The sequence below is a fragment of the Oryzias latipes genome, chromosome 11 (genome assembly GCF_002234675.1).
Source record: "Oryzias latipes chromosome 11, ASM223467v1".
In the NCBI taxonomy this organism is placed as follows: Eukaryota; Metazoa; Chordata; class Actinopteri; order Beloniformes; family Adrianichthyidae; genus Oryzias; species Oryzias latipes.
Window position 1 is genome coordinate 3,504,406 of NC_019869.2, and position 23,434 is coordinate 3,527,839.

The following is a 23,434-nucleotide window of genomic DNA, read 5'->3' on the forward strand; positions in this document are numbered from 1 at the left end:
ACAAAAGCCAGTACATTAAACCTTAGAGGGGCATAAACAGCTTTATATGTTTGCCACTTTGGAGCTTAATGATGTGGATAATAATGCACCAGAACATTTGACCCTCAGGGACTCTAACAAACACTGAAAGCACAAAATATTCCTTCCAAATCACAAACAGGTGCTGCTGCCATGCTTTGCTCACTTTTCATACAAATGGACACCAAAACCTTTCAATATATTTATTTTTGCATTTACGGACCTGTATTATGAAATCTTTGTTTCATGCAACTCATAAAAACAAAACTTGTGATAAAAACGGCTTAGCTGTCTTGTAAAAAAAAAAAAAAAAGTTTTATTTTTTTATTTTTTATTTTTTTAACTGGAATTCAAGTGAAAATTATGAATCCAGACATTTAAAAGTTAAAGAAATCACATATTTCTGTGATGAATGATAATTGAACCAAATATTCAGACATTGGACTCAATTCCTGTCAGAGATCCACTGAATCAGGCCGTGTGTGTCACTGACATTTTCAGGTCAGCTCCTAATCAGTCTTTTTTTTTTTTTTTTTTTGCTGGAGTGACAACTTTTGGTTTAATCTTCTCCTCCTTCTAAGACTACACGCAGCCTGGTGTCTTCATCGCCGTGACGGACATGTCTCTTTGATATTGAACGACTTGTGCAGATCAGAGCAAAGTCACTTTCAACTAATTTATCATTTTGCTGTTCAAACTTTAAGTGACAGTTAAGCAGCAAGCATCTGACTATGCACTATAACATTTTATATTTTGTTTCAATATTCATGCAATTTAGGTTAAATGGTATTTGCTCTTTTCGGCGTGACGTTTGTTATTTTTTCATCAGGGTGTGTCATGGTCTTACTAGACTTTTCTTACCAAATTCAAATCTTATTTGTCACATTGATACATTGTGCAATATCTAGTGAAATGTATTACATGACTGTCCAATAGAGTACAAGACCCAGGAGCAATAAGTATAAAAAAGTATAATCGTATGAGAAACTAAGTATAAAGAAGCGTCCATAAAATACATGACTTATAGCCTACTATACTGTGGATACAGCAATGGCTGATTTTTTTACAGTGGGGCAAACACGAATTTAATCAGCCACCAACTGTGCAAGTTCTCCCACCTTATAATATCTCTCATAGTTGAAGTTTTTGTTTTGTTACCTCAGATCCCCCACGTGAAGATTGGTCCTGAGGAGACTCCCAAGCTGCCGTACCTCCGCTTTGCCTCCGTCACTCTGTACCCCAGCAACGAGGACATGAGTCTGGCCATCGGGTCCATCCTGCGCTCCTTTGGTTACCCAACAGCCAGCCTGATCTGTGCCAAAGCCGAGTGTGAGTCTCTTTCAGTGTGTAAATGCTAATATTTGAATACGCCTCGCCAAATGTATTAATTTAGTTCCTCTGTTTGATGCTGGGAGCAGAGGCTTATCCATTTTTCTTTTCCACAAAATGATTGATTTCAGCGCAGCTGTGGCTTTGTGGGAATTCTATGAGCTGAACTGGAGACACTGCTTTATTATTCATCCTCCACTCTCAGTATTTTCTGTTTGTACTAGCTGGAATCCTGTGCTTGTGCTGACTGAGCGAATGTGCTGTTCCAACAGTCAGAGTTTGTTCACAGCGAGCGGTTATTCCAGACCGTGTTCACTGATGTCACTCGGTGATAAGTCTAATCTCAGCCAAGGTGTGGCCGGCAAAGCTTCAACCTGCTGAGGCCAGGTCTCTGGAAGACCTTTGAAACAGGCATGCGGTATGTTGGAGCAAGACTTCAGCTGGTAGTTCACGAAGCCCTTGAAGTCAAAAAGTGAAACCTAAGTGGGTCTGATTTGTTGCAGCCGTTTGCAGCATCTACCATTTTTGATTGGCAAACAAAATGCGTGGATCTGTAAAAAGATTAACAAGTGCAGAATTATTTTGCACCTTTGCGATTGATCAGTTCCAGCTGATTTTAATTTAATAACCTACTATTTACTGTCGGTCTATCATATTTTTACAGAAAACGGGGCGTCACGACCACGGGAATGGATGCAGAAAAACAGGGCTGCCAAACCTGCTGTTCAAAGAGTCTCACTCTCAGACAATCATTTGTTTTTCCTGCTGGTATGACCCTTATTGTGATGTCAGAAGGACGAGGCGCCATAGGAATCGTATTCACTTTTTTCAACACTTGATGCAACACAAGTTATGCTAGCAATATTATCAAACCCCCCTTATTTAAGGTTGAGGTGGTTGATGCCATCCTGGGTTTTAGTGATGCGAAAAGCAAACCTCTTTTTGAATAAATCCATGGAATATTTAGCAATCTGATTGGATTTCAGGAGGCGACATGCTGCTTAGCTGGTGGCAGGAGAAAGGTGCTGATTGGTTGATTTTTTTTAAAAGGTTTAAGGTTGTAACTTAAGTTGTTTTTTGCAGATCTGTGTGAGCACTTGGAGAGAAAACACTTATTAATGTGTATGTGTTATAAGAACTTGAAAATATTTTTGTAAGGGTGTACACCGGTCATGTTTTGTTACGCATGCAAACTTATTTTTTAAAGTCACAAATGTGACAAAGTGGATTTGCAAAAATAATTAATGAATTCTGTTTTTGCAAATTGCACAAATTGCGTTTGCGAATGTAAAACTTAGCATGTGGACATTTTTTTTACAACTTCCTGGATGAGCCTCCGATTTATGTTACACCCCTGTCTAGTTTAAACCCAGAGCTGAATGTCCTCAGCCAATCAGGCACTCCAGATCATTTTTGTTCCAACCTGCACACAAATATAGTAGGGGAAGAAAATGAAAGACAGAACCTCCCAGAAAACAAAGGAAAACAGAGACAGAAAAACACTTTAAAAGTAAAAAAAAAAGAAAAAATACAATGTGTAACACCACAACCTTTTAAAAGAAATAAAATGGTAGAGCAGAAACACCCCACAAACACTATTACTTCTTCATTGACACATTAATAATTATATCAAACAATAAATTTGCTTTCTTTTTTGTCTTTGTTAAAGAGTCTCCTGTTTCTCACTTTACACATTTTTTAAATGATACCAATCTTTAAAATGTAACCTAAACTGTTAGATTTCTTTGTCATCTGAGTCACTTAGACTTGATTGGTCAGATAAACCGTCAACATGGATGTCAGCAGGAAAATGTCAAGTACTCCAAAAATATTTAAGAAATGAGGAACAATCTGCACAGTTTAGTAGTCATTTTATAAATTATTTTTTTTTGGGAATAGTTTTCATATTTACAATAGATTCAATTTCACCTGGGATAACTAAAAGTATTCTGATTCTGATATTTTCCTCTGAAATTAAGTAACATATGTGCCGAACAGTGGCTATAATCAATTGAGAAATTTTGACATGGTTTGAATTTCTCATTTCAAAAACATTTACTGATTATTAAAAATGAAAAAAGACCAGCAAATATGTAAGCATCATTTCTGATTTGATACCCCCGTTTTTGTACCATAAATAAATATTATATATAATTGTTATTTTCTTCTACTCACACATATAAATCAAATATATTAACACAAATCTGATGCAGAGGTTTCCTATCAGATCATTTGTTTCTCAAACAATGGATATGACCTCCTTGTTGCTGACTGCAGCCCTGAAGTTTTTTTCTCCTTTTTTTGTACTAGGTGACTTTCTGTTGTTTTTTTCCTTTACCAATCCTTTATCACTCTTTCCATTCACCGTAGCTCATTGTTTTTATGTGTCTCAGTCTTTAGCCGTAGCCTTGGCACATTTATAGAAGTGTTTTACCAGGCCTGTGCTGATGTCATAAAATGTGCTGTCAGCCATTTAAAGCTTGCATGGCTGCTGTGAGGACTTTATGGCAACGATTACGTGGCTCACTTCTGCTGCCTCTGTTAGAAGTTTGAACCCAACCTGCTAAACGCTGGACTGACTGCTGAAACTTAAAAGATGCAGACGCTGTTATTAAATAAAACGGGCCATGGAAAAATTATGACGACAATATTTTGTTTGATATTTCTATATTTTTCTTTTTTAACTTCTTTATTTTCCTCTGATTTAATTTTGACTTGAATTATTACTTATACAAAAAAATAAAACCTGAAATTATAATTGATTGTCGTGATCAAATGAAAAAGTAAGAAAACGTAATTCCTTCAGTCAAGAATTAAGTTTAGAAGCTCAGCCTGCGAAAACATGCACTAATATATTTATATATATTTATATATATAGACAAAAAACGCCCCTCTGACCCTCCGCGGGTGGTTTCTCCTCCAAGCTCGGGTCCAGAGGCCTGGGAGCTTGAGGGTTCTGCGCAGTATCTTAGCTGTTCCTAGCACTGCGCTTTTCTGGACTGAGAGGTCTGAGGTCTTTCCAGGTATCTGTTGTAGCCACTCCTCCAGCTTGGGGGTTACTGCCCCGAGTGCTCCAATTTCCACAGGCACCACTGTCACCTTCACTTTCCAGGCTTTCTCCAGTTCTTTTCTGAGTCACTGGAACATTGGGCCACCAGTTGTTTGGCAGTTAGCCTTGATTGTGGGTTTCGAAGCATCCATTCCACATTCTCGGCATGTAACCCCTCTGGGTGGGATTGCAAAAGGGCCACTGTATTCATGTGTAAAAAAAACATATGTTTAAGTTTATTAAACCCAGTTTTTACCTGCAATATATATATATATATTATATTCCACTAATCTTGTGTTTTCTTTCACACTAAAGTGTTTGTCAGGACAGTGACTAATTATAATTTCTACAACAAAAATTTGACATTTATGTCTCTCAGGTAGAATTTTTATCCTGTTTCCTTGGAGCTCCAATTTTCCACAGAACTAATCTTCAGTGAGTCATTTTTAAATGTGCACGTTGTTTTGGAAGAGGTCCAAAGAGTCAGAAAGTTAGAGAGGCGACAGATTCCATTTTATCATCATCTTTCTGCTGGTCTGAACATCAACCAGAGACAGAGCTGGACCCTTAACAGCTTGTTGTATTAGTGCCACAGGGTTGCTGTCTATTAACCTCCAATTCAGGATTAATGGTGCAGGTACGGGTTTCTTAATTCCAATTTTGAAAAGCGAACATCAGAAGAAACTCTGATTGATTTCTTTTGCCCTACAGCCTCAAAGAGAAATGATGCTGCATCATTTTAAAGCTTTAAGTACCAAAAACATTAAAGGACAAATGATTGCCTGATTTTCTATCAAACCTACTCTGTTGTTTCATGCTGGAAAATATATCTTAAGTGGCTCCTTAATCTATATATATACATTTTTTCTTCCATTAGTTTTGGAATGTAAAAAGTGTTCAGAAAAAATCTGGTTTATACGTTTTGTTGTATATTTGCAGACATAAATGTTTATTTTCCAATGCCCTCTACTGTCCAAACAGCCCAGGACTAAAAAAAAACATGAATAAATTAGAAAATGAACATAGTTGGTTTGTTTGCAGTTTAATAAAATACTTAACATGTATTTATTTGGATAACTGTGGCCAAATAATTATGCCGTTTATTTAAAGCACCTTTCTTGCCACTCAAGGACACTGTACATAACAGAAAATACAATAAATAAAATAAACACTTAAAGCACAATAAAATCAGCAATCAGTCTATAACATGTAGGTAGGCAACAAAAAGGAGGTTAACAGTTGAATTTCTTATTTCTATTTCAAATTTAAAGCATCTTTTGCATAGGACTATATTCTGAAGCATTTTTTGGTGTTGATGTTATGTACTGCTTACATTTTTCTAGAAACAATTATAATCCCAGCTGGGCAAGCTGTTATTTTCTTAATCTTTGTATAATACATTTTTACATTTTCTGCATCAAATATTGTTCAACAGCACCCTGTAACTAACACGACTAACAGAGCAAAGACGTGTTAGTGCTTTACTTTTTTTTTTATCCCTTGAAGGAGTTTGAATAAAAGTTTACAAAGTTGAAAAGCAGACTAGACCATAGACTGTATATCAGAACAGGAATGAGTGGCCCCTCCCCCCTGGTGTTCTAAACAGGAAGTTCTATAGAGAAATAGTTGCCATAGAGACTCAACCCGACTTGGACCAATCACTGCTTAGTGACGATTAAGCAGCGTCCTTATTGCATACTATCACACATGTTGTAGCGTCTGCACTAGATCAGGGGTGTCAAACTCATTTTCACTGAGGGCCACATCAGCATCGCTGCAGTCCTCAAAGGGCCAGATATAACTTTTACATGTAACTAAATGTAATGAAAAATAAACATAACTACTCCTTAATGTTAAATTACTCATTTATTTATTTATTATAACTTTTTAAATGACAATTACAGTTGCATAGAAAACATTATGTTTGCTTGTTACTCTAGCATAAATCCTTTTAAATGTGACTCTGTCAGGTTAGGTTATATGAACAGTGTTTAAGTTCTAATGTATAGTTGCCCAGTCCAATCCCCCCAAGATATGAATAAATACACACCAATTTTCATTTTTTATTTTCAGAAATTAAAATCTTTTATGCTCTCGTGGGCCACATAAAATGACATGGCGGGCCACATTTGGCCCGCGGGCCTTGAGTTTGACACATGTGCACTAGATTAATAAAAGTAAAAGCCAATGCCACATGTGTAAACTGGCGTATGATCTGATTCCTGCTACAATTAAAAAAAGTATATTTTTAAAAAACTACTGACCTCTTTATTATATATGTTTACCAATGAAAGACCAAACTAATAATCAGTGAGTCAAAATTTTTATTTTATTTTTATTTTTATTGATTTATTTCAAGCATTGTAGTCAAAGCAATAAAGAATTTACACATATTTATCAAACTCATTGCAGAAATGATAAAATGCATAAATTAAAAGACATAGGAGTCAAGGACAGTGAAGTGATGTTCATTATCATATGTAAAAAAAAAAAATCTGGCCTTTTAGATGTGTGTTGGATCACAACAGCCAATGAATCGGACAACAGCAGCCTATGAGACATTTTTCACCACAATCACCTTTATTGCACAGCAAAAAGGTATTTTTTTCAGTTTCTGTCAGTAACTAGTATGACAATGAATCAAGTATTTTATTGAAGAAATTACTGAATTAATTTCAAGTAAATCTATAATTGATTTAATTTAATCTTTTTCCAAACAAATCAATTGACACATTTTTTGGACACCTAGATCCCTTCAGTCATTTTCTGAGGATTGCAAATGACTTTTAGCATAATTGCCTCTATCCTATTCTTTTTATTGCCCATTATAAAACAGCAATAACTATTTATAACTGTTGACTGAGTCACATCATGAAAAAAGTTTTTTTTATTTTCTTTCAAGTTAGACTAATGGTTTAAATCACGAGTTATATACCCCCAATTTTAGCTTTTATTCTTGTTTAACACGCATATTTTTAGTTTCTGGCGATGTATGCCGACAACAAAACTTCACTTTTTACCAAAGTCTAGACTTTTACCCCGTCTTGCCTGGGAGAGACGGCTGTATGTATTTTTGCTGTTAAAACGTTTTTTTTTCTCTTTGGTTTCTTGTTCTCCTCTCCTCCCCTTCAGGTCTGTTACGACTAGAAGAGCTGGTTCGCCACTTCCTTATCTCCAGGGAGACGCTCTCTGTGAGGATGCTGGATGACAGCCTGGATCCCACCCCTCTGCTGAAGGAGATCCGGGATGACAAAGTGGCAACCATCATAATTGACGCCAATGCCTCCATCTCATACCAGATCCTCAGGAAGGTGAGGGTGTTTGTTTGTTTTGTCCACTCAGGTCTGCAAAGTTTGACCTTTTCTTCCAAATCCACAGTAATCTAGAGTAATTCTGTCTTCTCATTTGTTTGTATTCATTTAAAATATTTCCAAAAGCTTTAAGGTACGCAAATTCACACCATGTGCTTAGATGTGTACTGCCTTGAAAATGTAATAAATTTCACATTGTTTTATGAAATATGATGGATTATGTTTTACTGTTTTGTTTTATATTCTGGTTTGGGAGGAAAAAAATAAATAAACCATCAAGAAAACTTATAATCAGCATTTATTTATGAAGAAAAAGCCTTAAAATGTGTTGGAATCGATAAATACATCAACATCAGAACACAGAAAAGGCTTCTATAGGGGGAAAACTGCTGAAAATGTTGCTGCCTGCTGCTAAAAACGCTGAACTGTCAAGTTAATGCTGGATAAAGTGTGAGGATGCTGAAAAGGCGACGTGTGATTCATGATTGGGAAACAAAAATGAGGGTAAAATGATGGGATTAACTGTGAAAAATGAATGATGTTAATGCATAATGCCTGCTATTTTTACATGTTTACTGTACATTAAACTGCTGAGTTAACTGTAGAGAACCTATCAAAAGAAGAGGATGTAAAATACTTATCATTGAAAAACGGATCAGAGGATTACAATTTGAAACAGGCCTGAGTTGTTTTACGTTGATACTCATGTGAGAGTTTGTGTGTACGTTATTCCGACGACCTCTGTGTTCATCTAAATGTCGATGATGCTTTAAAACAGGGGTTCTCAACGTGCGGCCCGGGGGCCAATGGCGGCCCGCGGGAAGATTTTTTGTGGCCCTCAATAAAAGAGAGGCAGAACAGGTTCCTTTGAGGAAAAATGTTGTATTGGCGAGGAGAAAAAAGCTCTTTCAAGCTAAGTGGACAAATGCTTACTTTGTCTTACCTCAAGGACTGGATAAAGTCATGTGCCCTATTTGCAAGCCGGTAAATACAATGCTCAAGGTATTCAATAAAAATCATCACCATGTTACAAATTATAAAACTATGACAAATGTATTGTCATGGCAAGCTAGGCGAGGCAGAACCAGGCACTGGAGCCTGGAAGGAAAACACAAGGTGAGTAAGTTGGTAAGGCAAGTTTTAATGTAATTTGATGTTGCTTGAGATCTTGATGTGGCTGGAGGCTGGAGAGCAGCGGGTGAAGTTGCTGGAAGTAGCTTGAGGTAGTTATGGCTCGAGGCGAGGCTGGAGGTTCTTGGTGTTCCGAGAGGTCATGTGGCTCAGGTAATCCGGGGATTCAGGTGTCCACTCGTGGTCAGTATGTCCTGAAGGCGAGGCAATACAAAAATTAGACGTGAACAAGAACACTTGGACTAAACTAGACGAGAGACCAGGTTATGCAACATCAGGGGCAACGAACTGGTGATAAACGCTGGTTCTGGATCTCCTTAAGTAGGTCTGGTCGGTGATGAGGTGAGTGGACAAAGCTGAGAAGCATCGGGAGACAAGCAGAGAGGGGAGGGGGAGGAGAGCTGATCGAGCCACCATGACATTTACTGGCGAGGAGCCCAACAATAAGCTCCAACAACCACAACCAGGCTATGCTGCACACCAGATATTTACAAAAGTGGCTAAATCAAGGGACGCTGTGACATAAGCTAGCTATGTTTAGGCTTTGGAAATGGCCCGGCGCAGCAAGCGCTTAAGTGATGGGGAGTTTGTAAAAAGAATATATTCTGAAAGTAGCTGACATTGTCCAGAGCAAAAGAAAAAGTTTGAAGAAATAAGTCTTTCAAATGATACAAATACTCGACGAGTAGAAGATCTGCAGGCAGCAACCTCCGACCACAACTGGGAAAACATCTGGAGGGCCTGGTTAACTGTACAAATGACACTTGGTCATTGAAGTTATTAAAAACAACTTTTTCTGTTTATCCTTTTTTTTTTCACCAAAATTGGCCCCCAGTCTAATGTCGAGTTCGTAATTTGGCCCTAAAAACTTTGAGAACCCCCTGCTGTAAAAGGTCCAGATTCATTATGATTCCCCGAAGGGCTCAAGTAAGAAAACCTGCTTCTGAACATAAAACGGACCAAAAAAAAGTGTTCAAATGTGTAGGAGAATCTGGCAGAAACAGAACATGATATAATTAAAAAGGCAACAGTAAACATAATACCAATTACTGCAGCTAATTACGCTCATTAGCAGAAAGTAATGGCATCATATTTCAATGATGAATCTTTTTTTGAACTCAAAGTCAAATAAATATAAATAGAAAATGCAAATGAATGAGGTTGAAAAAAAACAATAATTGATGTCTTAGTTTCTTAGTTTCAAACAAAACCATTCAACCGTGCAATAAAAACATTCCTGTTATAAGGTAATGTAACTGGATTTATGTCTTAGGCTGTGATGTTGAGAGTAAAACAGCTCACAATTTATTGCTTAAGTCAATAAACCTGCATTTTTCTTGGGCAAATTCTGCAATTTCACGTAAAAATGAATAGTTTCTCTTTGTGATTAGTTTTTATCTGAACTGATGAAAGTCTTGAGCTCCAGTTGTGCTCTTGCTGAGTGTGAAACACATTTTATTTAACAATGACTTTATCTAAAGAGCACTCTAAACAATCACAATTGACCAGATTTATTTCTGGTTGCATATTAAAAATTCAAGAATCAGAGGTTTGGCCTAAAAAAACACTAAAAAAATCCTGTTTTTAGTGTTCTGAACATGTTTTCGTGGCATTTTTCTGATGATGGAGGACATATATAAAAATAAAAATTAAGCTCAGAATTACATATCTAAGTATTTTTTTTTTTGTAATAATTGTGAACCAGGAGCAGACATGAAAAAGCAGTTTAGAAAAGATAGTATTTACGACGTAGAAAATACGCTGGGGGGCACAAGCTCCCTGCTCCACCCCATTCTGATGTATTTAATTGTTGAGGCACTTAAATCCAGTTCTCATAGACAATCAACTGACTGAACTCAGGTTTTTTTTTATTTGGGCTAAAGACGGCACAATCATTATTACAAGACCACTGAGAAGGTTTTTATGATAGATCAAAAGATAATTGCAGTAAGCTTCCAAAATTTCATTTTTTCTATGTTATATATTACGGCAAACCCAGAAGCAGGAGAGTACAGTGGCTGCTGTCAAAGGCTGACAGCAGGTATAAACCAATTTAAAGGTCAAGACCTTTTCTTACAAGTGATGCAAAACTCTAAATCGGTGAATTCTTTTGAGGACATGAATCCGACAGGCTGATTGCTTCATTGTCTACGCTCTATATTCCACTTCTATGTGATCGTGGACAGCAACGTGCTAAAGCTTTTGAAACACATTCACACAAGAATGAGGGGCATAGTGGAGACAATAAAACAGCTGCTTGGCTGGCCAGTGTAGCCATAGCACCATAATTTGATATCATAAAGACGGCTATTTTTTACATAAAAATGATCCCCAAACAACCAGGAAAAGCTGTAATAAACTCTTGCAGCTCCTAATAGATGCTCCAAGAGATAAAATTGGTCATGGATAAAAGAAGAAAACAGTCCCACCAATAATTTTACAGAAGAAACCCAATGATATGTCTCTTTATAAAGCAATGGGATCCAATCTGTTTAGAGATTCACTCCGATCATCTTCTAATCTACTATAAAAGCGTTACTGGTGGTCTTTTAAATATGATTATGCCATTTTTAGCACAAATACCAAAACCTGCATGCGTGGTTTTTTAGGTCATTAGAAAATCACATCTGAGTTGTTGACAAATAGCAACCCCATCCCCCCTTCCCCTCCCCATTGCTGAGAGTACAGAGCAGGCAGCTTATGACCCACCCAGCGTATTTTCTATGTCACAAATAAGCTCTTTTTCAAGAGGCATTTTTTTGTCTGCTCCCGTTTTAAGACGATTTAAATAAAGATATACTTAAAAGTACAATGTTGAGCTTAATTTTCTTTATATTTGTTCCCGAATATGTCCTCCATGAGAAAAATGGCACAACATGTTAAAAACATCAAAAACACTTTTTTTATTGGAGTGGGTCTTTAAATGTGAGCCATGAATTTTTCTTTTTTTAGATTTGAGATCAGCTTTAGATAAGAACTGACAGAAAAGTGTGACTCTTTTAAATCGATGTCTTCTTTTCTGCTGGAAATCAGTAAAGTCATAACTTATTTGAATCCTTTTTCCTTGAGCAACAAATTTGGGATTTTCAATTGCAAGCGACTTTTTGAGTCAAAGGCTTCTTCAAACTACTGGTTTTTTGAAGTGTTTCTTCACACTTTAAAAGTGCTGAAATAATTCTGTACAAAAAAAAGTTCAAAATTTAAAGTGTGTTTTTTCTTTTCTTTTTTTGACCTGAAACTCCGGTTGTGCAGAGAGAATGGAGTGAACAAAAGCTCCCTGTGTGTGTGGAAGGTTAATGGATTAATAACTGGAAAAGTCTGCAGGCGCTTCGGTGTGAAGCTGCCAGTTCAAATCACCTCTGGCAGCAAACATTTGTGCTGGGAAATCTCCACTGTCAGATCCTGGATGTAAAAAATGACCAAACGACTTCATGACAGACTGGCAGACAGCACAGTTTGCCGTGGGAGACCTGCTGCGGGAAAGCTTTGTGCTGGACTCAAAGGAACTGTTTGATACCTCCAAGAAATCCTGATTCATACCTCTTCATTTTGTAAACATTGAAATTTTCTGCGCAGCCCTAAAACAGCAGATTTACAGTCAAATTGTTGATTAACGATCAAAGAAAATGCAATATTTGCAAATTTGAGATAACTTTAGTGCTGTGCTTGAGAGATTGAAGGATTTTGACGTCCTCACGGTGCACTTCTTGTTTTTTGTGTGTGTTCTTCAGGCAAATGAGCTGGGAATGATGACAGCCTTCTATAAGTACATCCTCACCACAATGGTAAGAGCTTTCATTATGCAGTCATTCTTCTCTACTTTTCCTCATGCAAATGTGCTCTCCATTGTTCACTGGCTCCTTTTTCATTACGGTCCAGAGCAAAGAGCTTCCAAAACAGAAAATAGCAGAAGTGATGTGGGTGAAAGCCTGTCTGACAAAAAGAGTTTTGAAATTCAGTCTGAGGTTTCTCTGGAGGTCAGCCCGTGTTTGTGAGGTCATGTAAGGGCTGAATGATTCTAGTGAGACATCAGTGTGGCGGACTTGGAGGCAATCTAAGGAAGAGCAGAATTGACTTGTGAGCAGAAAAGAGCACAAAGAGCCCCACTGTGAGTGTAGTTTCCACAGGAAAAAACAAAGAAAAGCACTGTTTGTGTCGCATAGGAAGCTGTTTCCACAATGAGTGAGCTTCTTGATTTGCTGCAGAACAGAAGCTGCAGTCGATTGTACAAGACAAGGAATCTTAAAAAGCCCCCAATGCAATTCCAGATGTCACTTTTTAAACAAGCCTTTGAAGCCCATAATGATCAACCACAAACGGATCTGAAATGTCGCATCTATTTATTTTAGGAGAGTCAAAGATAAAAAAGAAAAATCAATCTAGTTGTGGGAGTAACAGTGGAGTTGGTTGAAAAACCATGGATAAGGACAAAATTATGTTGGTAAAAAGGTATAAAATTGATCAGGAAGTAAATAATCGACTACCCTTTGATGTACACGTGATGCATGCAAAAAGACATCACATAACAAGATTGCTTCAATTACAATCGGCTAAATGTGAACATTATACACAATGACACAATCCCCGATTAAATAGTACGACACACAAAGAACAAAACAGTCTAAGATGCAGGTTTTAATGTTTGAAGCTGTTATTTCAAAGACATTTTGTTTTGTTGATTCAAATAAAAAGTTGCAGTAAAAGAGTTTCTCTGAAAAAATACATTTTCATTAAATGCAAAATGAATCAAATACATCCATTTAGGTGAAACTATTAGATTTCAACCTGTTGCGCCAAAGTTTGTTGAATCTTTTATGCATTGATTTTTGGACCATTTATGGAGATGCAGATGTGACTCAGATTAACCCATAATTCGATCTATCTGAGGTAAATTGTTAATCCAGTCGACCTTTACCGTTATAATATTGTTTAGAAATGACAGAAATCGATCAAGTCAAACTCTGACAACGCCATTTGGATTGAGACGCAGTAGGTTTATTGAACTTCAACATAAAAACGACCACGAACCATCACACACATGATGACAGCAAAAAGGAATCGAGTTTCAGTCCAATGTGTGGAAAGGCTTTGAAATTAGCAAAGACATGTGACCATACAGTGTGCTAAGAAAGTCTCCTTTGGATTATTGTGATTGGAAAAACAACTTGAAACTAAAATGTGAATGGATTTGACATTAATTAGTTGTATTAGTACATGTTTGTTTGTACACCTATTTAATTTACATTTGATTAATTTGCAAGAATTACAAGGAATCTGGAAAAGTTCCCATGCACTGTTCAGTACCAGGCATTTCTCTCTGAGTCACACTGGTTGAAGTTTTGACTAAAGATCTTCTGGATCTATTTAGGTCAGTGAATCAGATCATTTAAAATGAGCTAAGATCGACAATGAATTGTATCATCATCCACAAATTGATATGATATGAAACGAATCGTTGTTGAAATGAATCGTTATACCCCTAATTGCAAATCATTGGAGAGTTTACACCATACAGCATTTTATTTTCTAATTACCTTTTGTAGCTTTATCATCTTTAATGTTTTCTTTTCAACCATTTCTTTTAATTCTTCATTTTTTTTAACTCTTTTTGTTCATCTTCCCAAAGTCAGGGTTGGGCTCACTTTTTGACTTGTGGGCCAACAAGGCGTTCGTATTTTTAGGAGCGTTTCGGTAATAAACCTCATTAGAGGACGAAATGATATGGAATCTGGATGAAAATCTCATTTCATTTTGATGGAAATTAAACACATATAATTCTCAATAGAACATTTTGGAGTTCTTATTTCAAAAGTGCGACTTTTGTTCTCATTGTAGCGCCAATTGTACCAACAGGTTGGTGTCCCTCAGAGTAAAACGCAAACAAAGAGAAATGCTGCGTTGATGGGGTGTTGGAATGACTGTCCGACTCTGAAAACACACACGAAGATCAGAAAACAACGAGTCTTCCAACACTGCATGAATGTACAATGACAATTTTATTTGTAGAGCGCCATCTATGGGGAGGTATCAGAATTACAGGGAAAATAAAACCTGAGCAAGGATGATCAATATCATTTATTCCTGTGTGGCGGGTCACAAATGACCCCAGAGCCATAGTTTGCCCACCCCTGCCCTAATTTGTTTCCATTTTGTGGAGTCTTTCTTTTCTTCTTTTCTTTGTTCTTTTTGAATACTTTCCTTCCTGGTTGTACCCTCTCAAGTATGTTTCTCTGAGACCGCTTTTATTCATGGATCCAGAAGGTTTTGTTGTTTTATTGCATTCAAACTTTCCTGACTTTTACCTCGAACTCTCCTCTTCCTGCTCATCAACGACCTGTGCTGATCCCGCCCCCTTTTTGTGGTCATTAAAATGTAATTGGTCTGTGTTGTACCCTTGGGTGAAGAAGCTGTGAGGGCAATAACTCATTGTGATCTTTGCCTTGACTTTAAGCACCGCCACAGTCTTTAACAGGATCACGCGTTCGGCGCTGCCAGAGCAAGGGCAGACTGTCATTCCTCCACCCTTAGAGAGAAACTTGGAAAGGCACCAAAAGGAAAATTATTCTAACACTTCACCACGACCGTAGCCATTTATTCACCTTCACAGCCGCCCACGACCTACCTTTAAGTTTGTATTAAACATGCTCTGCTGACTGTGAAAAGACTGCTGGATTTCAAATAGCTGAGTCCACAAGAGGCCACAAAATGTTGGAAGTTTTTTCACTAAATCAGTCACACTGAAAAGATTTCCAGGCCTTGTTAGACCCTTTTTATGACCAGAACTTGTGGAGCTTTAAAGAGAGAAGCCTACTGAACAATAAAATGAATAAGACAAACCACTTTCACATGGAGGTAATAACTTTAATTGTGCTTTAGTAGCTGCTGAGCCTCAATGAGTACATGGACGTGAGCCACAAGGAAAAACAGAAATCTGAGTATATTCGCACAAAACCATCTAATATCACATTTTACTTGAAACAACCATGTCAGGGTCGGTTTGCGAAAGAAAATGTAAACCAAACAGAAATTTCCTTGAACCAATACCTGCAGTTTACGAACATGGTCCTGTGTAGTTAATCTAACAGTAAATGGAGGTCTAACCACTCACTTTTCCATGATAAATTCTTACTGGTGTTGCAACATTGTTCGAACCAGAGAAGTTCTCAGATAGTGATTCTATCTCCTTATGCTGGCGAGTGTAAGTAGCCACAGAAGACTTAGCTCAGTGGATCAGTCAATGGTATCTACATGTTGAGGTTTGAGACTAGTGTCACACAATGATTTTTGCCTTGCCTTCTTTTGCAGTAAGTTTCATTAAGTTAATGGATTTCTTTCTGTTTGGCTTTTTGTGATAAAATTGAGTTTGACATATTCATCATTCGACATTATATTTCATTACATGGAAGAATTTTCTTTTAGTTGGGGCCACTCATATTGGATAGAAATCCTGCCCACAATTAAGTTGAGTTCATCCAATGAGTTATTTTTTGTGTGTAAAAAATAAAATAAAAATCACGGTTATCTGTTAATGCAAGGTCATTTTTTTTTGGTATTTAAATTTAAAGTTACACGCAAGCATTCAAAAAGGGAGATTGGCTAAAAATATTTTCATTTCATTTAAACTTTTTGCTAGTTCTAGGCACATTTTTATGGCCCTAATTGTAGTTTATTTTGATTAGAGTGACAATAAACTAGTGAAATAAGTGGAAATGACTGATTTTAGAACAAAATGTGACCAAAAATGAGAATACAATGCTAGTACAAGTTGGCTCATCTTAATACATCCTCATAAAATCTAATACTAGCGCTTATTCTTAGAACATAAATCTACAATTTTGTTTCCAAAATAATGGCAATGAATGCCAACAGAACTTTAAATAAAATGGAGTTTTTTTTATTGTCAAGAGTATAGAGTAAAAGGATTTGGACTCATTTTGAAGATATTTTCTATCCTGGCTCTTAATGAGACGAACAATTCTTGACTGCTACTCTTGAGAAAAGCTTGGAATGGTGTAAGGCAAAGAGAAGTTTAAACAACTTTAATCCTGTTAGAATATGTTTATGTCCTGAAACAAAGATTGAAATCTTTGCAAGTACCAAATACTTTGCAATAAGCCTAAGAATACTAAATTTTCCAAAACCTTTCATTTTATAACCAATCACATAAGTATTACGGTACATTTATTCGTCACAGATTAAACGTGTTCGTGTCTGGTGCTGACTTTGAAGAAAAGCATATTTTAGTCACGAGGGCGCCGGATGTCTGTGAAAGGCCGTTGCAGTGTTTTGCTCCCTGCGCCGCGGCCAGCCAGCCACTTTTTGTCACCGCTGGCACTCTGACAGCCTGACAACCAGTGTGGCTGCTGCAGAAATTGATTTGGCATTTGCAAGCCCCACGGCAACAATAACAGCGACAGTTTGGGACAATGTTTGGGAAATAGAAGAAATAGAAGGAGGAAGAGGAGGCTATCAGGGAAATGATTATGCCGGTGAAGCCTTGACTATAGCTGAGCAAACAGCCTGCGCGCGGATGCAGACTGTTAACCTAAAGGGCAAAGCTGCAGCCTTGATGTTTATGTAAAGAAAAGCGTTTGTGCCCTGGACAAACGCCGCCTCTTCAGACAGAACAGATTGTCTGCCAAAACATTTTACAGAGCAACAAACGCCCGTGATGACAGCCTGCCTGTCCAATGCTGGTTTCAGACTGACAACCACCAAGCAGCAGTCCTTTTAAATTGAAATGCTTCTACTGTGCACAAAGCGATGAAGCGGATGTTTGTCAAAACAGTTGAGTGATATGAACACAAGAACTTGACTGAGAAACAAACATTCTAGTCTTGCACAACGTTTCATTGATTTAGTCTAGATCTTTGACTGCCAAGAAGGTTTTAATATTATGTTCAAATTGTGCAAAATGGGTAACGTGGAATGTCCTTTAATGTGGGTTGTACATTACAGCAAAAAAAAAACACCAAATGCTCACAAAAAGGAGACATGAGACATTTTATCTGTCAGCTGTTGGTCGTGGGCACAGTTTGAACAGAACAATATCGTACATGTGTCCATCTTCACCATGAAATGAACAGTGGTCTCTAACAGTTTGGGGATTTGCAGATTTGTTTTTTTGTACAAGATGTGAGTGGGGTTTTTTTTAACAGCACAGTGTTCTGCGTCCTGATTGGCTGTTGAACCTGTCAATCAATCTCTTCTGTGCCATGTCCCATTTACAGAATGCTTTCAGTTTGCAACATTTATGTAGATCAGTAATCGCAAGCAAATCCAATTGCTTTTATTCGAAAGTAGGCTTGAATTTTGAGAGGTTAAACAAAAGTGAAAATGTTTGTCTGAGAAAAGTGTATAAAGTGTGAAGTGAGGAGTTTTACAGCCTTTAAAAAAAAAAGAAACATCTGTAGATTTCACCTATTGCTGGTTATTTTTAGATCAAGCAAACACTGTAATCGTATTTTGAAATGAAATAACCAACAGGTTTACTTGATTTTCTGACATGTGAGTTTGTTTTAATAGTAAATATTCTAGAAATTCTTGAAAATATTTTCTTTTTCTTATCCTTAATGTGCTAAAATTGTCTTTTTTTTTCTATATTGTGGCTGAATTGACATCTTACTGAGGTGGAGGGGTTTGTGTCCCTAATATATACCTAGATGTTACTTGTTGGGGTAATTTTCCACCCTTTAGTCTGTCAATAATACAAAAGGGTAATAATAAAAAAAGACAGTTACAGAAATGATATACTTGGTTTCCTTTTCCTAAATTGAAATCACAGGGACTTCACTATGGAAGCAGTATTGGGGAATGGGCCAATCAGAGATGAGCCAGCTTAGACAGGACTTAGCCCTGCAGCTTGGGCATCAACAGGTGTATTATGGATCAGCAGGGATTTGAAGGCAAAAGCATCGCCACACCGATTCTTAGGTGAAAGACTGCAAAGCTCGGCCAAAGGAACTCGGAGGGGACATTTACTCCCCACATCCAGAGGGGCCATTTTAAGGGGGTTTAGAAGCCAACCTGGACGCCTAGTTAAGTCATTGCGGGCACGCTCCTCCTCTGAGAAGACTGCTTGAAGCCGACAAGATCAGGTCTCCAGGCTGTCTTGATTTGCTCCTGCAGGAGGTGACTGGGGAAAGAGGTCAGGGCTTCCTCTAGCCCCATGGCCTGAACCCCGGGCAAGAGGTGGACAGATGGATGAATCTTCCACTAAAGGGAGAAAACTTTTGCCAGCTGAGGAAGCTATCGGTCAAACGTACAGAATCACCATTGAAGTTTGTGTCAGATCTCAACAAACACCAGTTTGGAACGAGTTTGTGCAAATATGTTCTTCCTTGGGTTCATCACAAGTTTGGTTTCATTTTAACATCTGATGAACACACACTCAGCTGAGTAAAAGTCGAGCTCGGTGAAGTCTTCTTCAAGGACTATTTGAAGTTCTACGAAAAATTTCTGCTTTTGAAGTTCATCTCTTTTTTTTTTTTCCTTCACTACTCTGTTCTGAATTTTAAAATTCAACCTGATATTGCAAAACCTGCAGAGGAAAATGTTCTTTTTAGACCATTCACCTGCTATAGACCTCCTTTCCATTGTTTTTTCCTGCTTTGTGGTCTTTTATTTAACATCCTTTCTCTAAAAAAAACGTTTGTAGACAGACGGGCTGAAAAACTGAAAATCTCTTCTTCATCTTGTTTGTCTGACTGCAGGATTTCCCTCTGCTCAAGATGGACGATGTTGTGAATGATCAGTCCAACATTCTGGGCTTCTCCATGCTGAACCGCACTCATCCTTTCTTTTCGGAGTTCATCAGGAGTCTGAATCTCTCCTGGAGGGAAGGCTGTCACATCAGTCCGTACCCAGGACCGGCGGTGGGTCGGCTTTTCGGGGACCCTCCCTGTGGGGTTTGCACTGTGATGATGAGATGATGATAATGATGGACGTTTAGATCATTTTATAAATAGATGAATCTTTTTTTATATTATTCAAACTAAAACCTAACTTTACAAAAACTAAAAATCCTAAAACTGAAAAGTAGCAGACTAATAAGAGGAATCAAACCAAAAAAGGCTAAAAGGCATCTTTTGTTTAAACCGAAAAATGTTCTGGTGGAGAACAGAGCTGCTTTTAATGTTCGTTAGTCTTCAATTAGGTTGTTCTTGTGTGTATGATCACCTGCATATTTAGCACCCACAGAAGTGTGTGATTTATGAAAGTCATGGGCTTGATGTAAAGGTAGAGGTAGAAGAGAATGTACTAACCATAACAGGTAATCGAATGAAGGGTCCGCGTCACGGTAACGTCTCCCGAGTCTCTTTGCTCTGAAGCACAGAGCCCACTGCAGGTGGACGGCGCTGGAAACTGTTTTTAGACAGTGATTTGTGCGAGCGCTTCGTAATATCCATAATAGAATCACGGCTGTTTTTACTGCAACGCAGCCTGAGGCCATAAAGATCACTGACATCCAGCATCATTATTGATTTTCAGCCTCGTCGCTTGCTCACAGAGATTTCCCCAGACTCTAAATCTTCTATATCAAGTGTGGCAGATGATGACATATTCAAAGTCTGTGATTTTGTTTTGCTTGTTTTTCACTGAGCAACAAAACTTTCTACCTTTGAGAGGTCTCCCCGACCCAATGTGCTGCCCGTTAACCCAATTAACCTTTCTTATGTCCAATTACGCCTCTAGTCTGCATCTAATGAATCTAATTAATCCAATGTAAAATGAACCTCAGGGTTTTCTTTGTATTTCTCATTTCAGTCTTCTGTTTAGGTGAATCACTGTCATCAGTTCTAAAATGAGGGAATTCTTTCAAAATATTATAAAATGTTTCAATTTTCATTTTTATGCATTTTTGTGTGAACTATTAAACAATAAATCATTATTATGTTTGTACATCATTTCATTTTTTATAAATAAAATATATACAACTCTATTTTGTGGCTGAATCTGGAATAATAGCCGAAAATTCGAAAAAAAAATTTCCCCCAATAAATATTTAAGAAAAGCATCTCTCGTTTGAGAATAATTTATTTTTACGCAGTCACTCTTTTCAGTTTCATAGCAAAAGCTTAATTTGATCATTTGTTCCGCAGATATTCATAAACATTCCCAAAGGCACCTTTAGGAGATTTCCAGGGTTTTTAGTGTCACGCGGGAGCCAGAAAAAAGACAACAGCTGTTGGATCAGATGTGTTTTAGAAAACTACCAATTATTTTCCAGACTTTCTGCCTCTGTCTTCCCTCATCTGTCTCTGCTCAAACTGTAAGCAGTTTAGTCATTCAGCCCTGGAAGTAGTGACGCGTTGAGAACTGCAATCACACCTATACATCTGTCTTTTCTTATCAGCCTTCAGCAGATGAAGCAAGTCTGTCGCCGTGCAATTTATCAGATTCCCTGAGAGCATCAATTTGACTGACAACTGACCAAACAGAGCAGAACGTAAACTCAGATAGGATCACTTATTTTTATGAGCTGAATGCGGCTGATACAGAGAGTTCTTCACTCTTTTTTTTTTCCTGCTTTATCCTCCTTTCCTCACCAGTGATGCAGCATTTCGCATTATTCTTTAGGCTTACTGACGACTTCATCATTGCTTTGAGCACACATGTTTTTCTTTTCAGATCAAACTTCTCTGCAACTGTAAAAGACAAACGTTTCAACAGAACTTTATTAAACTTTGGGATTCAGTCATTTCTACACAAAACCCTTAAAATTGGTTTGAATTGTTGAAATTCAGTCAGTTCCATTCCACTGAAGTGGTTAAGGTGGTTTTTTAATAGATGTATCTGAAAGCACATATAGCTAACTGACTTACTAAAAACCCAATACATGCATTTTTGTATGCAATCACACGAATAGACATAGATAAATGTATCATTTACTTTTTAATTCTGAAAAACACATGTGGCCAAACATGGATATTCCATCTGTCTGAAGTAACTCTTTTTTCGTCTGATGTCCAGCTGTCATCCGCCCTCATGTTTGATGGCGTTCATGTGGTGGTCGGCGCTGTGCGGGAGCTGAACCGGAGTCAGGAGATCGGAGTGAAGCCGCTGAGCTGCACCTCCCCGCTCATCTGGCAGCATGGGACAAGCCTCATGAACTACCTACGAATGGTACACACACAAGCACACTGGCCAACGTGCACAAAAACACAAGACATTTGCTGCAAAGATCATCGGCTGAAACCAGACGTCCTCAACGCCGGACTGGAAGTTCCCCCATATCGCAACCAAAAACTTTATTTTATCTGGCGGCTCTAACAGTCTTTACCCTTTTAACCTTTAATAAAAGCTTTTTATTTGCCATATTTACACATTTTTACACAAGAATAAAGCCCCTTGAGGTTTCACATCTCGTTTTCAAGAGGGTCCTCATTTACAAGTGTAGATGAGAAATAATAAACATGAGAAATAACACAAAAGAACAAAAAGAAACAAGCAAACAACTTAAACGCTCTGGCGCACAAGCACACACTCATTCACACACACACACACACACACAGGAGCTCTCCGTATTCACCACTCTCTTGAATGACATTGACCAAATTAAATATGATTCAGAATATACAATAAAAGTAACAATAGGAACATCAAGTAGTCAGAAAAATAAATAAAAACCATTAAAAGTATGTTTGAACTGAATTAAAAGAGCTTTCTTAAATGACGAGCACATAGAGAGGAAGATGATTCCAATCGTTTGGTGCCTTTGCCCCATTTTAGCTTTATTGTGCTCTCTAAACCTTTATTCCCATTTTCAAGCTTTAATAATAGATGGAACAATTCAAAAAACTTTTTAAAATGTCAATTTTGAAAAAGTGTATCATTTTTAGGTCTTGTGCGTTTGTTGTTTCAAGATTGTAATTAATTAAAAACAAAATCTTCCCACTTATGCTTTAAACATTTCTGACATTTTTGTGATAGGCCTTACAATGCATTCTGAATAATAAATAAATAAAATATTCAAACAAAAAAAATTCTGCCTAAAGTTATATAATTTTAGCTTCCAGACAACAAAATCTGACACAGTTTTGTTGTCTGCAGCCAAGTCTCTCTCCTTAAACAAGCTCAAAAACAACCCATCTATCCGTCTTCTGAACCTGCTGAATCTCTTTTAAGGCCTGTTCACACCGGGACGAATTTCGCCGGCGATTTTCGCAGACGTTTAACGCCTCGTGACTAAACAAAGGGCACCAACGAGAGTGTGCACACCGACGCGAAAAAACGCCAGGCGTTAAAGCGTCAAAAAAAAAAAAACGCCTCGGGTTCGTTTTTTTTTTTCGACGCGTCGCGTCGAAATCTACTCGACCAATGAGAATGGCGCTTTTGCTCACGTGTCTGGAGCTTCTGAAGTTACAGTAAAACACAACTTGGGGGCGCTCAAACACAAAACTGCCTTGCTGAGCACACATACCAGCGAAGAAGATAGACGCCAAGTAGCGTCTACACAGCCGCGAAGCAATAATGACGGACATTCTAAAATATCCCCGAACCAAACACCAGTTGGAGCTACTGGTGCTTGAAATATTCATGTTTTCTTTGTTTGATTCTGACAAGCGTGTAAATACTTGCTCTCTTCTTCTGAGTG

At 37.7% G+C, this 23,434-nt stretch overlaps 1 protein-coding gene across 2 annotated transcripts in view; it reads left to right on the plus strand.

The window, feature by feature from the left end:
- The window catches only part of LOC101155942 (glutamate receptor ionotropic, kainate 5), a 250,105-nt gene that overhangs the window by 170,718 nt on the left and 55,953 nt on the right, over positions 1–23,434 (plus strand). For both annotated transcript variants that reach the window (XM_023960344.1, XM_023960345.1), the window contains exons 6-10: positions 1,182–1,347; positions 7,529–7,707; positions 12,570–12,623; positions 19,551–19,712; positions 21,811–21,963. In XM_023960344.1, coding sequence (XP_023816112.1) covers positions 1,182–1,347; positions 7,529–7,707; positions 12,570–12,623; positions 19,551–19,712; positions 21,811–21,963 — 714 coding nt within the window. The remainder of the gene's footprint in view (positions 1–1,181; positions 1,348–7,528; positions 7,708–12,569; positions 12,624–19,550; positions 19,713–21,810; positions 21,964–23,434) is intronic.